This window comes from Poecilia latipinna, unplaced genomic scaffold, assembly GCF_001443285.1.
Source record: "Poecilia latipinna isolate Pla-1442-1.1 unplaced genomic scaffold, P_latipinna-1.0 Scaffold1248, whole genome shotgun sequence".
Classification (NCBI taxonomy): domain Eukaryota; kingdom Metazoa; phylum Chordata; class Actinopteri; order Cyprinodontiformes; family Poeciliidae; genus Poecilia; species Poecilia latipinna.
This window is the reverse complement of record NW_015113864.1, coordinates 96,881-110,522: the sequence shown is the minus strand read 5'-3', so window position 1 is coordinate 110,522 and position 13,642 is coordinate 96,881. Positions and strand designations below refer to the sequence as shown.

The following is a 13,642-nucleotide window of genomic DNA, read 5'->3' as shown; positions in this document are numbered from 1 at the left end:
TTTTTTTTAAAAAAAAAAACACTTTTTTAAAAAAACCCCCCAAAAAAAAAAAAAAAAAAAAAAAAAAAAAATATATATATATATATATATATATATATATATATATTATGTGTTGGTTTAAATAGACAAATTTGCTTTCCAATTAACTATTTGGACCAGTCTAACAGAAATCCTCCCTACTTCAAGATAAGAGGGAACTGACTTCTCTCTACTGTATTTTCAAATCAGAACAGCTGCATTTCACAAGCAACTTCGAAATAAAGTTTTGTGTCATCTTAACAGATCTAAACGTACCAGGAGACAGTGGACATACTCCGGTCCTCCCACCAACATAGTGAAATTGCCAAGCTGCTCTGCCAATGCCAAAAGCACCTCATCTTCATCATAGATGGTGTCTGGAAGATGGTAGAATGGTTAAGTGAGAAAACAACAAAGACGACACAATAACCTTTTAATTTATTAACAAGCTTCTGAACGTTACCTGTAAGGAAGGGAAGGAGTTCAGTGCGAGTCCTTTCTACGCCAAGAGCGAGAGCAATAGTAGACAGCTTCTTGATGCTGTTCAGTCGTAACTGTGGAGAAAAAAAAATAAAATAAAACAAATAAAACAGGAGATCGATTAATAATGGGTTCACAACTATTGGAGTATAAATCCCTTCTCTTCAAAATCATCATAGAAAACGACAGAAGTGCATTACTGTTTATGTTGATTCGATGCATCTTCATGACTGGAGATAATTAGCTAAAACAAATCATCGTTCAAATCAACAATAAAAGATAAGTCGAACACTAAAAATGCGGCACTTAAAATAACCCGGCTGTAAACAGAGACTGAGAATGCTACCTGTTATGTCAGTCATTTGGTACAAGATGCTAACGATGCAATAATGCTAGCAGTGAATTCAATGACCTGCTTCGGGTTTTCAAACCATTGCAACAAAACAAGTAACTATATTTATAAATCTTAACGCCTACTAAGGGAGACCGACGTTAATAGTTTCTCTAGAAGAACAAATCTAGCCTCAGCTACCAACAAAAACAAGATTGTCCGGCCAGGGTACGCCCGGCAGAAAATTCCCGACAGGCCTCAACTGGGACGATAGTTAGCATATTTGCTAACAAGCTAGCCAGGAATATAGGGCCCGCCTTAAAAAAAATGCGTTATTTTTACTTTACACAATACGAACAATTGATTTCGTCAATTAATAATACAACCTGGACGTCTTCATTTCGAAGCTCATCAATAAGGACGGCGATAGGGTAAAGAGAGTCGTCTCCATCAGCTCCTGCCATTTTGGATACTATTGCAGTTATCGAATGGCGCTGCTGTTCAGGGCGGCACTACGGGGTTTCTGCGCAAGAACAACCGCTGCAAGGAGCTGCCTCCTCCGTCTCTGCTGTTATGATGCCTTCAATGAACCACTGAGAAACGGCATTATTTAGAACCAGCCATTCAGAATCCAAGTAAATACATTTGAATGAGTAATTTGATTAAAAACGCAAATAAAGAAGAAAAAACACGAGTCACAAGTGAGTGAAAACGTATTTGTGGTAGAGTTTATTTTTGATTAATTTTCAAGAAAATAGCTAGACGAGAAGAAAAACTAACCATGATATGTGGTTCTAAGTTAACTTGACTGGTTTAACAGAATGTTTAATAGCTTATCATTGAAATAATTTAATGCTCATATTGTTACAAAAATACAAAGGAGTTGGAGTCTAACAGTCATTAACAAGAAAAATGAAACGTTCTCTTCTACCAAATCATGGTATTTTAAATGGAGTGAAATTATGTTTGATTTAATTAGTCCCAATCAAATAGACCTACATAGTATGAAGGCTACATTTCAAGTAACTGGAATGATAATTTTATGTAATTATACTTTATTGTATTGTATGGGGAAAATATGTCCATACTTCCATTAGATGCCTTCATCAAACTGCTATTGCACAAAAAACTGTACTGATTTAGTTTACAAATCTGAAGCTTAATTTATTAAAAATGACTTTTTTTCTCAAATAATTGCACAAGGAAAAAGAATGGGATGCAATGTATTAATTATCTAAGTACGAGAAGGAACATTTAAAAAGACAAAAAAAAATAATAATTTTCGGAAATGACTCAGAAGTTAATCTGTCTTTTACTTTGAAACAAGATCAACCGGATATTTCGTATTAACGTTGTTGCAGAGGTGTCAAGATGGCGTCCCAGCAGCAGCAAGCTGTTGGTCAAATTTCTCAAGCCAGTTTACAACAAACTGCATCAATGCAGCAGCAACAACAACAACAGCAGCAGCAGCAGCAGCAGCAGCAGCAACAGCTCAGTCAACAGCAAGACTTTGATCCAGTTCATCGATTTAAGATGCTTATTCCGCAGCTGAAGGAGAGTTTACAGGTAATTACTCCGCTATAATCGAGCTAAGAACTAGACAATGGATATTGTTGATACTAATCTGTCTGCTTTAATTTAAAATAGAATCTGATGAAGGTTGCGGCATTGAATTTGAGTCATAACACTTCAATCGACAACGGCGTGTAAGTTCAGTGTCAGTACTGTTTTTTACTGAGGTCCGTTTTGACCTCAGTAAGTTAGCTCTTGTCTTCTGTAACGTGTTTCTTGTTTCTGTCTGTTCAGTAAAAGCAGCGACACTTCTGTTCAGCGTTTTGATAAAAGCCTAGAGGAGTTTTACGCCCTCTGTGACCAAGTGGAACTGTGTTTGGTAAGCATGGACCAGTTTCTATTATATTTTCTGCATCACTTGGACATTTCTCCTCCCACATTTGTCAAAATACAGCCAAAACTGAATACTTATAAAGCTACTGTACAATTGACACCAATTTCTCATCATATGTTGATAAAATCGCATCCAGTCCACATATGTAAAGAAGTCAAATCATCTATAAATTTATGTATAATAATTGAAAGGACACTGGAGAAACCTGGTGAGATTTTCGTGTCAGTTGAGTCTTTAGAAATATATTTACTTTGAAAATTGGTGATGTGTTTAAAGCTTTTTTCTTGATTTATTGAATTAGAACTTAAGGGCTTTAGTAATCAGGTGATGTTTATTTTGTACCAAATATAATATTGTAATTGGTAGCTTTTAATTTTCTAAGATTTATAACATTTTAACATTAATATTGTGTGTTTTTTACGACTTACAAACTCACATTTTCCCATTCTCTCTGTAGCGCCTGGCGTATGAGTGCCTCTCTCAGAGCATCGACAGCGCCAAGCATTCCCCCAATTTGGTCCCTACGGCCACAAAGCCGGACACGGTGCAGACGGAGTCCATGTCCTACGCTCAGTACCTCAGCATGATCAAGTCTCAGATCTCCTGTGCCAAAGATATCCACAATGCTTTGCTGGAGTGCGCCAAGAAGATCGCGGGGAAAGGACAGCCTCAAGGCATCATGTAGACTCGGACTGAATATCCTTATTCTATTTTTATTTTTTTATTTGTCATGACAAGAAGAGGCAAAGCCACAATTTCTCAGTTTTTCTGTTGTGGTTTGTAAATGCTGTGTAAATATTGCTGATAGTTATGCTTTATGGTGACCAGCAGGAGGCGACAAAGTTTTCAAGAACTATTTTGTAACGTATTTGTATTGACGATTAAAACCTTTCTGCTTATGTTTTTTTTTATATTCAGTATGAACTGTAAAATATGCAGCTTTTGCATCTGTTAATGCAAAAGCTGAAAAAACCCAAGGAGCCGACAAATAAAAAAGGTCAAATGTTGAACTAATTAAATGGCTAAGCTATACATGGTTTAGTAACAAACTACACCGTGTAGGTATGCAGAAACAAATGTACAACTTCACAAAAAAGGTGGCAAATCCTTGACTTGTATGGAGCAAGTTTTTGAGTTGAACAAAAACTATCCATGTCCGAGGCACACGAGTGTCTTTGGTCTGCATGCTGCTGTGTTATGGTGCGATAATACAAGCATGTCAAAGTGGTGCATGGCCGGCCTGCAGCTGGCCAACACCTCAGCCACATCTGAGCTACTGACAAGTGCTGCCATCCAAAAATACTTCTCCGGGTCACCAGCATGCACCGAAAGTTCAAAGCATACTTGCGCACTCATAAACCTGATGTGCTGTTTTATTAAAGCTAAACTGTTGAGCAGATATCTGATATAGGGGGAATGAGGAAGAAGAAAAGATAGGATCAGGTTCATTCACACAACTTTATTTTCAGACATCCTGAACTGGCAGACTTCACTTTTAACACAAAACGTAAAAGAAAAAAAAAAAAAAAAAAACTTCATTCAGCGAGAGTAATCCCTGCGTTCGTCTACACTCCGCAATAAAGCACAAAGTTCAAAAAGTAAAAACAAACAATATAAAAAGATTAAGGGCAAGTGTGTTTGTACAAAGATTTCAGTGTTTAAAACAGACACTAAATAGGAACAGAACCGGATATATTCTATGTGCATTGCTATATTTTACAACAAAGCAAGTATGAACATTGTTACCTTTTTATAAGCTAAAAAGATCATGTCTACACGACGTGCAAAATTCTATTTTTCAGATTTCCTGACAAAAATGCTGGTGACGCAGCATAATGTGGTTTCATGGTGGGAATGATGTGTACATGTTACATGTTCAAAGCTTGAGATATTGCTTTATAACCTCATCCTGTTTTAAACTTCTCCTCAGCTTTATCCCTGACTTGCTGTTCCTTTCGTCTTCGTGATGCTGCTTGCTCACTAATGCTCTCTAACAAACCTCATTGGCCTTCATAGAACATCTCCATTCATACTAAGATTAAATCATACACAGGTGGAGTCTTTTTTTTTTTTTTACTAATGAGGTGAACCCTGAAGACGATTGGTTACGCTGGATTTCCTTCAGGGTTGTCAACGTAATCATGACACAATTATGTAATACTTTGTGTTGGCTTATATTAAATCCCAATATTTTGGATTTCATTGAAGTTAATGGGATAGAAGTTTGTGATATAAACTTCAAAATAATACTACTGGGCCATAAATGCAGTCTTTTACTTCCATCAGATCGTCTGTTGATTTATTTTGCTTTGTGGCTTGGAACTAAACAGGAACTCAAAGTACGGTACTCTGATCTGCTTAGTTAGCGCTCCTGTAGTCATATTACTGTTTCAGTTATACCTGAAAAGAAGCTCTATAGACTGACATCAAGTCTTTTAGAGGCTTGATAATTATTCATCAGTTTAAACCAGATGTGATGGAACAAGGAAGCATCTGTAACATACACTACGGTGTGTGCGTCAAAGAACAGATATGTGCGACATAACATTTTGTGTCCAGCTATAATAGATTCTTTCTCCGTTTCATGTGTTGTGTGTTTCTGGGGTTCGGGGGGGAAGGCACCACTTTAAACTGCGAGGTGTGTAAGTGGCTTTAATTACACGCAAGCACAGAGGCATCAGTATTCGTACTCGTTGGTGTTGCCTGAGCCTTGACGTCCAGCCTTTCTCTTAAGATGACCTCTGGGGAAAAAAAAAAATAGGCAAAACACTAAATAAGCACCAAAAGTAGTCACAATGTGATTAATCTCAACTCCTAAGAAGTTTGAACCGTTTGTCTGCTGTGTATCCAGCAGTCAAATGACGTGTTAATACTGACCTACGGGGATGCTCAGGACTACCAAGCTGACGCTGCATTGGGCCAGGCATGTGGACTGGTGACAGAAGCCTGGATACCTTCTGCTGCCATTCATTGTCAAAAGAGCCTGCTTCAGCTGCGGGGGGAAGGTAATGTTAGAGTTACAGTCAGACTATCTTACAGGGCAGAGCTGCAAAACTTTCACATACATTCATCCATATTCACGAAATCCTGTTTAAACTCTTTCTCTCCAGTTTGCCTGTTGTGCCTCTTCTCAACAACATGCCGTCTGTCCTTGATTTGGTGTCCAATTTTCATCTTCTCCAGACCGCTTTCGGAGTCTTTAACAGCTTGACGTGTCTCCTTTATCTGGGAGAGACAGCAGCGTTAGAGCTGTTAGATTCATAATCTTTAAACAACATGTTCATTCATGTATTAAGAGTTTAGTGAATCTATGAGATTGTTTTATGTTGATAATAAATTCGTGCAAGATTGTGCTAAGAAATCGCCTAGTCACTGAAATCGAACTATTGTTGGCTTAACTGGGCCTGAACATCACAGGCGATCCCGAGCATCCTCTTCTTTAGGATGTAATCCAAAAACAAAATGACTTCAGTCAGAGGCTTCTTCAGAGACACTGTAATACACACCACTATAGGAGATCCTCCATCACCCTCTACTAACAGCTCTTTGAAGAAACTTGGGTAGTTTATGCTACAATATTTATTTTCCTTTTGAGATTAACGAAGTACTTTTGCACTAAATTGACTTGAAATGTCAGCCATGTAAGCTTTTCACATTTCCATCACACACAGTGTGACATCTCCTCTAGTTGTAACATAAATAACTAATGACAGCTTGTGACAGGAAGGCTGTTAAAGAATACTTTAACACTTTTAAACAGGAGCTGGAATTGGTTAAAATCAATTATTTAACAACAACAACAAAAAAACTGAGATCTGAAATTATAGCTAAAAAGAAGGTCATTGCGCCAATAATAACATCACAAATGTTTCTATTTAGAGAGTTTAACTTCAACTTTAGTTCATATTTTCTGCAGACAGATTTATTTTTAGCATCTCTAGACGTAAAGCAGGATTCTTCACCACTCCTGTACTAGAACACTTACTCCTCCCGGGGCGCAGCGAGTCGACGTAGTCGCCTGGAAGACCTTTGGAGGCTCATCTCCAACTTTTGAAAATGACATTACCGATGATGACCTGAATGAGTGGGCGTTTGCAGCTGGTGGCACGTCCTCCAAAAAAAAAAAAAAGAAAAACAACCCACAAGCACAGAGCGTAACATAAGACAGCTTTCACTTAAAAATAGATTTTATTGCTACTTATTTAGCACCATCTATAGGAATAAAAGAAAGCGTGTTTATTAGTGAACTCACAAAGCCTCTTCTCATTTCTTCCATGCTTGTTCTCATGTTGGACATCATGTTGTCAAACATGCTGGCATGGTTCTGCATCATGTCCTGCTCAGACATAAAAGGAAATCACGATGAAAAGTCACCTTAAAAGCTGTACACTATTCTTGATGGTCACTTCACATTAACAAGTCATAAACAGCTGCATCATGTAGGTAAACAAAAAACAACTTGCATTTACATGCATAAATAATTTTTGCAAACTATAACCACAATAATAGTGAGCAAATAATCCAAAACAAGGAAACAAAAGAAGTCACTGAACTCTCACAAACTCTGATCATTGTTCCTGCCAAACACTGAAAGAAAGTCAGTTCTTTGATAACCTGACCAGGCTTTTAATAATCATTAAAGTTTGTTAATTATCGCTAAAGCCAGGCACCAACCTTATGTTCTAAATAAAAGTGAACCAATCCCCATGACACTAATTGAATACATCCAAATGAGACAGGAATATCTCAAAAGACAATAAAATAAGTATCTGTTTAAGATATTTGGCACATTTAGGTTTATCGCAAAGTAAGGAAGCACTTCAGTGATTACTCCTCACTTTGATTACTGTTTTTTATTTATTGCTTGTTGTCCTATATTCATAGAATGACAGTACTGGTACACTAATAATGCATCCTAAATAATGAAAATTACTTGCAACTAGTATTCAAGCAAAACCCACTTGTTTGCTGGATAATGCTAAAATGCAACGAATGCAGTCAGCTGCGGTTAGAGCATGCAGTCGGTCAGGTGAGTTTCTCTTTGCACGCACAGACCCGACTCACCGTGCTGCCGGTGCTGCCAAAAGGCAACAATGACTGGCTCATGTCCTGAAGATTCAAACGATATCAGTTTAGCATCTGAATAGCTGCATGTTACAAAGACATGCTAAGACACGGGAATCTTCTATTTAAATCAAGTCTTGAAAAAGCACACATATTCATATTATTTGTACTTAACTGATTAACACAAAACAGCACCTAATTGTGAAGTGGAAGGAAATATAACAGTTTTCAAATAAAAGCGTCTGTTGAAAAAAGTGGTGTCTGTTTGTATCATAGAACCAATTTTTACTAAAACTACAGCTCTGTTTCTCGGGTTTGTTTCATATCAGGGCTACGTGTGTAGACCAAAACCTTTGCCTTTTCTCCTTTATAAAATGACACAAGTTTAGTCAGACTGAATAAAAAAAACATCTGTAGATTATTTTCTATTTTAAAAAAAAAAATTTAATTAAAATTTATTGTATTTACTGTGACGATAAAAGTGACCTGTAAAAATGATCTAAAAACACCATCATCAATAAGAAAGCTAAGCTGCCCAAATTTTAAAACATATGAATGTAAATATCAATATATTGATCTAATGTTGTTACGGAGCCAACATTGGAGGAAAAATACATTGCAATCAATAAAAGCAGAAATCCCATCCACACCAAGTTTTTGAGGTTAATAGACTTCCTTAACTAGAGTCTATTGTGGTTACAATAAATTCTTTACATGGTCATTCCCCCCCTCCTCCCCCCATCAAAACAATAAATAGTTGTCAGCAAAAAAAAAAAAAAAAAAACATGTTTCTTGAAGTTGATCCCAGTAAGTTACTGGGTTTTCTTCCACTACTTGAAACAAACCCACACAGCAAAGATTTTTTATTTTTATGTTTTTAAAAGGCGGCAAACTTTTTTTTAGCTGGAAACTCTTCGACGATGATAAAAATGGAGCAGCCTCCCACGTCCTGAGTTTGAGCTCTGCCAACCAAGACCACAGGTGTTTTGTGACCGCACGGTCTTGACCAAACATCTCAACAGCCATCGCTATGTGTGTGTGGGGATTTTCTGGGGTTGCGATGTGCAGGGTTATCGTGTGTAATCAGTGGGGTGTTGAATGACTTGTGTTCCATGTGTAATTAGGTTGCATCGCCAGAGATTAGAGTGGGTTTAACACTGAAAGTGAGCCTCATTCTAGGAAGGCTGTAGTGGGCCGGGCTGGTCCAGTCAGGACATGACTCCCCCCGAGGTTAAGGGGGGGTTGCAGAGTTCACGGCTGCACTCTCAGCTCTTTTCAAAAGGTCAAGCTGATGTAAAAACGCTCCCGAACTGCCAATTTTATCCCACCGTGGCATCTATGAACTAATAAATGTCAGTTGGATCGCAGTATGCAGTATATTTAGACAAGATATGAGAGAGAGAGAGAGAGAGAGTGCAAACAAAGTTAAACAGATACACTCGTCCACACACTGGCAAAAATCTTAAGGGATTCTGAAATTTCAAAAAAAAAAAAATTATGTTTCTTTCACTATGATTTTAAATGGAAGCAACTGATCCAACACATTCAAATAAGAGATGGGAAAAGTAAGATGCACATAGTTTTCATAAATTCACTTTCATCACCTCCTCTACCCTGCAGTAGTAAGAACAAAAACTATTTGATTTAAGCATGTATATTGATCTAAAAAGTATTTATTTGACAACTTAAATATTTTTTTTTTCGCCTTTTATTCATTACACTTAAATGTTTCAGATCATTAAACAAAATTTTAATTTCAGAGAAGATAAGCTGGGTAAATTAAGAGAAAAAAAGTTTTACATTTTTTTATTTCTTAGGGGACAAAAAGCAGTCCAGATAAACCAATCTATAGGTTTTCTGAAAATCTGTACCAGTTTTATGATGAATGTAATAAGAAAATTTTCACTTTTATCTTACTATTTTAAGGAAAACTTTTCTAAATGTCTTGGGTATCATCAAGATGTTTCCTTACGAAGCGTTTGATGGGCCTTTGAATACTTGTTGCAGTGGTTTCTCACCATGGATGCCATTTTTACCCAGTCTCTTTTCCCATTTTGAATAATGAACCTGGATCCTAATCGAGGTCAGCAGTGTTCCTTAATTCTTTTTCGTCCTCCTCATTTATTGAGTCGTTAATGTGCTTCTGGAGCAATTTTGGTGGATTGTTCATTCGCAACAATTTTACTGAGCTTATCTTTTCTGACATCAAAAAGATTTAAGTGTAACAAAGAAATGACAAGAACCGCAGACATTTTTTAAATCCGCAAATGTGACATCAAGCAAACACAACACTGTTTATCGTTATTATCAAGCCTTGGTAGACTACTTAAAATGAAAAGGCAAATACAGCTTATTTCAATAATCTAATACGGCATTAGTGTTGTTATTTACGATCACATTTGTAAACAGGTGCCTGGATGAATGGAGGCTGTGAATGGTAACCCAAACCAGACAGCGTAGGTGTTGGCAAAAGAGAGAAACGTGAGAACTCGGTGGTCGAGGAAGGTGGACGTTTCTTCCCACTGGGATTCTCATCACAGAAGCAAGTAGCGCAACCATCCCAACTTGTGTGAATATTGCAAGCTGGAACTGTGGGTTACTGTGCTTTGCAAGCATATTCTGGAGCCATATGTGTGTGTGTTCTTCGAATGTGTCTCCGTGTGCACATTTGTGCCCGTGATACTGGAGAACAGCTTGGGAGCGAGGTTGTCTGTCATCTAGCTGCTAATGCAGCAGTGATGCCAAGTTCTGCAAAACAGACGGACGAAAAGAGCAACAATGAGGGAATAGAGTGCCCATGACATCTGAACACAGAACACATGCCGCGTCAAAGCCAGCAATCTGAGCGCCGCGGCTTCAGGATTTCCACCGCTGCCGGTCTCAACTTCCTCTGACCGCGTGGGACATCAGAAAGCAGGATTTATTTTTTATTTTTTTTTAATATCAATAAACAGTGCATATCCTGGTTAATACAAGTTGGCTGCATGCATCTTCTCATATTTTATTATTCTATTGATCACTTCTAAGTACTGAGAGAGCACGCTGCTTGGGACTGAGGTCACACTTCTGATGTAAGCCATTATCAAGGATAAATATACCAGCTCTCATGGGAGACTTGGATTAAAGCAGGTGACTCCGGCTAAGTTTGACTCAGCGGATCAAATATACACCACTTCTCTGCATACAGTACATGTTCTTATTATTATTACAAGCCACAGAAATTAACACCGCAATGGTAAGGAGCAAGTTGGGCGAAACGACACAAATGAACCCAACCGTCTATGGGAAATTACAGAGGTAAATATTTTTTGGTGGGATTTTATGTGAAAGAACAACACAAAGTAGTGCTTAACTGTGAAGTGGAAGGAAAAAGATACAAAGTTCAAAATTATCTATCTATCTATCTATCTATCTATCTATATATATATATATATATATATATATATATATATATATATTTACCAATAAAATCAAACAAGTATAGCATGTAATCTGCTCCTTTTACAATTTTACACCCAAATAAAATATGCATGTAATTAAGAGGTTTGGACATTAGAGAACGACAAGCGTCCCGAACAGGAAGGAGCCCACCACGCAATTCAGCTGACTTTACAGCAGAGTCGGTTTATACGCAGGTTTTGCACTCCACAAGATATGGTTCATGAAGTGTAACAAGAAGAAAGTAATTGATGAAATGCCCACGTTAAAGTTCAGTATCGGTTACAGTGGAAGTGGCCAGTTTTCGGAGCCTAACCTTAGTAAACACAGTGCTTCTTCAGGAGAAAGCACTGGACAGCTTACAGGACGACTGAAACACATAAATGGAGGTGTGTAACACAGGAGAGCAGCACACTGTCTAAATTTGAAGAGAGGTGTTCGTTTTGTTTTAAAATCTACGTTCTCACCCGACGCTCGTTTCTTCGATCAAACAAAGGCCTCGGAAGTTCGGCCACATCCCGTCCACGGTTTCTCCCATCTGTGATGCGTGTGCTAAAGTGGGAACCAAATGGTTCGGAGAAACTGCGCATCATCCGCCTCATGTGCTCTCTATGAGCACGGAATGGATCCCTTAAGAAAGACAGAGTGAAAGAAAACACAAAAAAGGGCAGCTTAGCAATCACATAGACTTGTGAAGGATACATGATTTCCAAAGGTTTTTGCATAAAAGGTGCGACGTGTACATGTAAGCAAGCCCCTCTGACTAAATCATTTTTCAAAATCCCTTTTTGAGAGAGTTCAAGCTATGAGTATATCAGCTTTGCAGATCCAGAGCCTTACCAAGTTCTTCTTCACAAAAGTAAGAGATACTCAATTAGAAGCTACATCAACTTTTGATAGAAGATCATTCATAATTTTTTTCTAAACACCTCATGGAAGTTTGCTTTAACCGTTGACACACTTCTGTGTTATTTGTATTTTTATCTTTCAGAACAAACTTCCATAATAAAAGAATGAATTCATTTTTTTGCAGTTATATATTAATTAAAACTCAGAGAAAATAAAAAGTTGTGGACTCTAGCCAAGAAACAGGCATTTTTACTCCCCACACAATGTCAACTTTACACATACAATGCATGAAAATATATTGAGGAAAAAATAATGCAATTATAACTATAACTGTATAACCTAGCCCTGCTTTAAACTTCTCTAAAACTTTATCCCTGACCTTGCAGGTGTCTTCCTTGAGCTTCATGATGCTGATTGTTTATTAATGATTTCTAAAAACCCCAGAGGCCTCCAGAGAACAGCTGGAAGGCAATCATATTTTAGGGATAACAGGTTGAATACATGTGCACGCCACACCTTTTTGATTTCAATAAAGAAAAAAGAAAAGAAAGAAATTCACTAATGTGCTTTTTTGGAGATCTACTGAAAAAGAAAAGAAAATACATTTAAATTTGTGGTTGTAACTTGAAGAAGTTTTAGGGTTGTGAATACTTTTGTAAGGAACTGCAATTTCACAAAACGACTCCTTTTTCCTCTCTCAACTCGGAGCTTACCGTAAATGAATTCTTTAATGAAAGCACCACCATGAAATAAGAAGCACCCCCTAAAATAAATTTAGCCAACCTTAACACTTGACTTAGAAGTCGGGTCAAGTGTGGTCACACTAACGCTCTGCAGGCCTCCACTCATGGAACATGTCAAAGTCGGTGCAGCCCGATGACAGCGTGAATACTCACTGAGACATGAACAGAAAGTGTCTCTAAAAATGTTCAGAAACGTATTTTATTTAACTCTTCACTTAAATCTCTTAAAAACTTCACATAACTGAGTTTTTATTTGGTTTAAAAACGTTTTATCCTCAGCAGCTGTTGCTAGGTAACTTAAAATTAAACAACTTTTCCATACAAGCTCATGTCACTTTTTTTTAGGATTAAATTGTTTACCCACTATTATATATATAAAAAATTAGGCTGTTTAGATTTATAATAATGTCGGAAAATTCGAAACGTGTCCTCTTCAATTCAAGGTAGAAAATTCTAACGTGTAAATTACTGCACAGTTTTAGGAACTTACGAAAAGAATGGGTCCTCATCGAACTCCTCCAGCATGCTGTTGTACATTTCCGCTGATTCCTACAGACGTAGATATTTCTTTGTTGTAGTTTCTGATAAGACTTCACGACCAACACTCACGTCCCTGCTTCGAAACTCAATAACAGCAGCTGATCCCGAGTGATTAGAACCAAAGTCACTCTGACACCGGCCACGTGATACAAGTCCGACGCTCCTATTGGCTGTTGTTTGGGCTCCATCCACGCGGTGTCTGTTGGAGTTGGCTGCTATGGCAACAGCACTCTAGAAATTTCTTATAAAACTCATGCGGCTTATCGCTCTACT

At 37.6% G+C, this 13,642-nt stretch overlaps 3 protein-coding genes across 5 annotated transcripts in view; 1 reads left to right on the top strand and 2 right to left on the bottom strand.

The window, feature by feature from the left end:
• LOC106960967 (serine/threonine-protein phosphatase 2A 65 kDa regulatory subunit A beta isoform) overlaps nt 1-1,368 on the bottom strand; it is a 15,657-nt gene extending 14,289 nt beyond the window's left edge. The window contains exons 1-3 of the mRNA XM_015054387.1: nt 1,216-1,368; nt 482-572; nt 295-395 (exon numbers count right to left, since the gene is read on the bottom strand). Coding sequence (XP_014909873.1) covers nt 295-395; nt 482-572; nt 1,216-1,293 — 270 coding nt within the window. The 5' untranslated portion in view covers nt 1,294-1,368. The remainder of the gene's footprint in view (nt 1-294; nt 396-481; nt 573-1,215) is intronic.
• An 802-nt stretch (nt 1,369-2,170) lies between these two features.
• med29 (mediator complex subunit 29) lies at nt 2,171-3,825 on the top strand. Its single transcript, XM_015054392.1, has 4 exons — nt 2,171-2,395; nt 2,477-2,535; nt 2,636-2,720; nt 3,193-3,825. The coding sequence occupies exons 1-4, from the start codon at nt 2,201-2,203 to the stop codon at nt 3,418-3,420; spliced, it is 567 nt and encodes a 188-aa protein (XP_014909878.1). The 5' UTR covers nt 2,171-2,200; the 3' UTR covers nt 3,421-3,825.
• Nucleotides 3,826-4,430: 605 nt separating this feature from the next.
• Nucleotides 4,431-13,529, bottom strand: mlf1 (myeloid leukemia factor 1). Of its 3 annotated transcripts, none has more exons than XM_015054389.1 (8): nt 13,320-13,529; nt 11,705-11,867; nt 7,800-7,844; nt 6,988-7,071; nt 6,721-6,846; nt 5,801-5,960; nt 5,613-5,727; nt 4,431-5,476 (listed from the first exon to the last, which is right to left on the bottom strand). In XM_015054389.1, exons 1-8 carry the CDS (start codon nt 13,364-13,366, stop codon nt 5,413-5,415), a joined length of 804 nt encoding a protein of 267 aa, XP_014909875.1. In that variant the 5' UTR covers nt 13,367-13,529; the 3' UTR covers nt 4,431-5,412. The 3 variants fall into 3 exon arrangements, with proteins under 3 accessions (XP_014909875.1, XP_014909876.1, XP_014909877.1); XM_015054390.1 differs by having other exon boundaries at nt 6,988-7,072; nt 7,810-7,844; XM_015054391.1 differs by lacking the exon at nt 7,800-7,844 and having other exon boundaries at nt 13,320-13,527.
• Nucleotides 13,530-13,642: the final 113 nt, after the last annotated feature.

Excerpts from the sequence above, each read along its gene's own strand:
- med29 (XM_015054392.1), top strand. The coding sequence starts at position 2,201 with ATGGCGTCCCAGCAGCAGCAAGCTGTTGGTCAAATTTCTCAAGCCAGT. Across the intron at positions 2,396-2,476 it reads AGCTGAAGGAGAGTTTACAG|AATCTGATGAAGGTTGCGGC; the intron begins GTAATTACTCCG and ends AATTTAAAATAG. Across the intron at positions 2,536-2,635 it reads ACTTCAATCGACAACGGCGT|TAAAAGCAGCGACACTTCTG; the intron begins GTAAGTTCAGTG and ends CTGTCTGTTCAG.
- mlf1 (XM_015054389.1), bottom strand. The coding sequence starts at position 13,366 with ATGTACAACAGCATGCTGGAGGAGTTCGATGAGGACCCATTCTTTTC. Across the intron at positions 11,868-13,319 it reads GATGAGGACCCATTCTTTTC|GGATCCATTCCGTGCTCATA; the intron begins GTAAGTTCCTAA and ends GTCTTTCTTAAG. Across the intron at positions 5,961-6,720 it reads CTCGCTGCGCCCCGGGAGGA|ATAAAGGAGACACGTCAAGC; the intron begins GTAAGTGTTCTA and ends TGTCTCTCCCAG.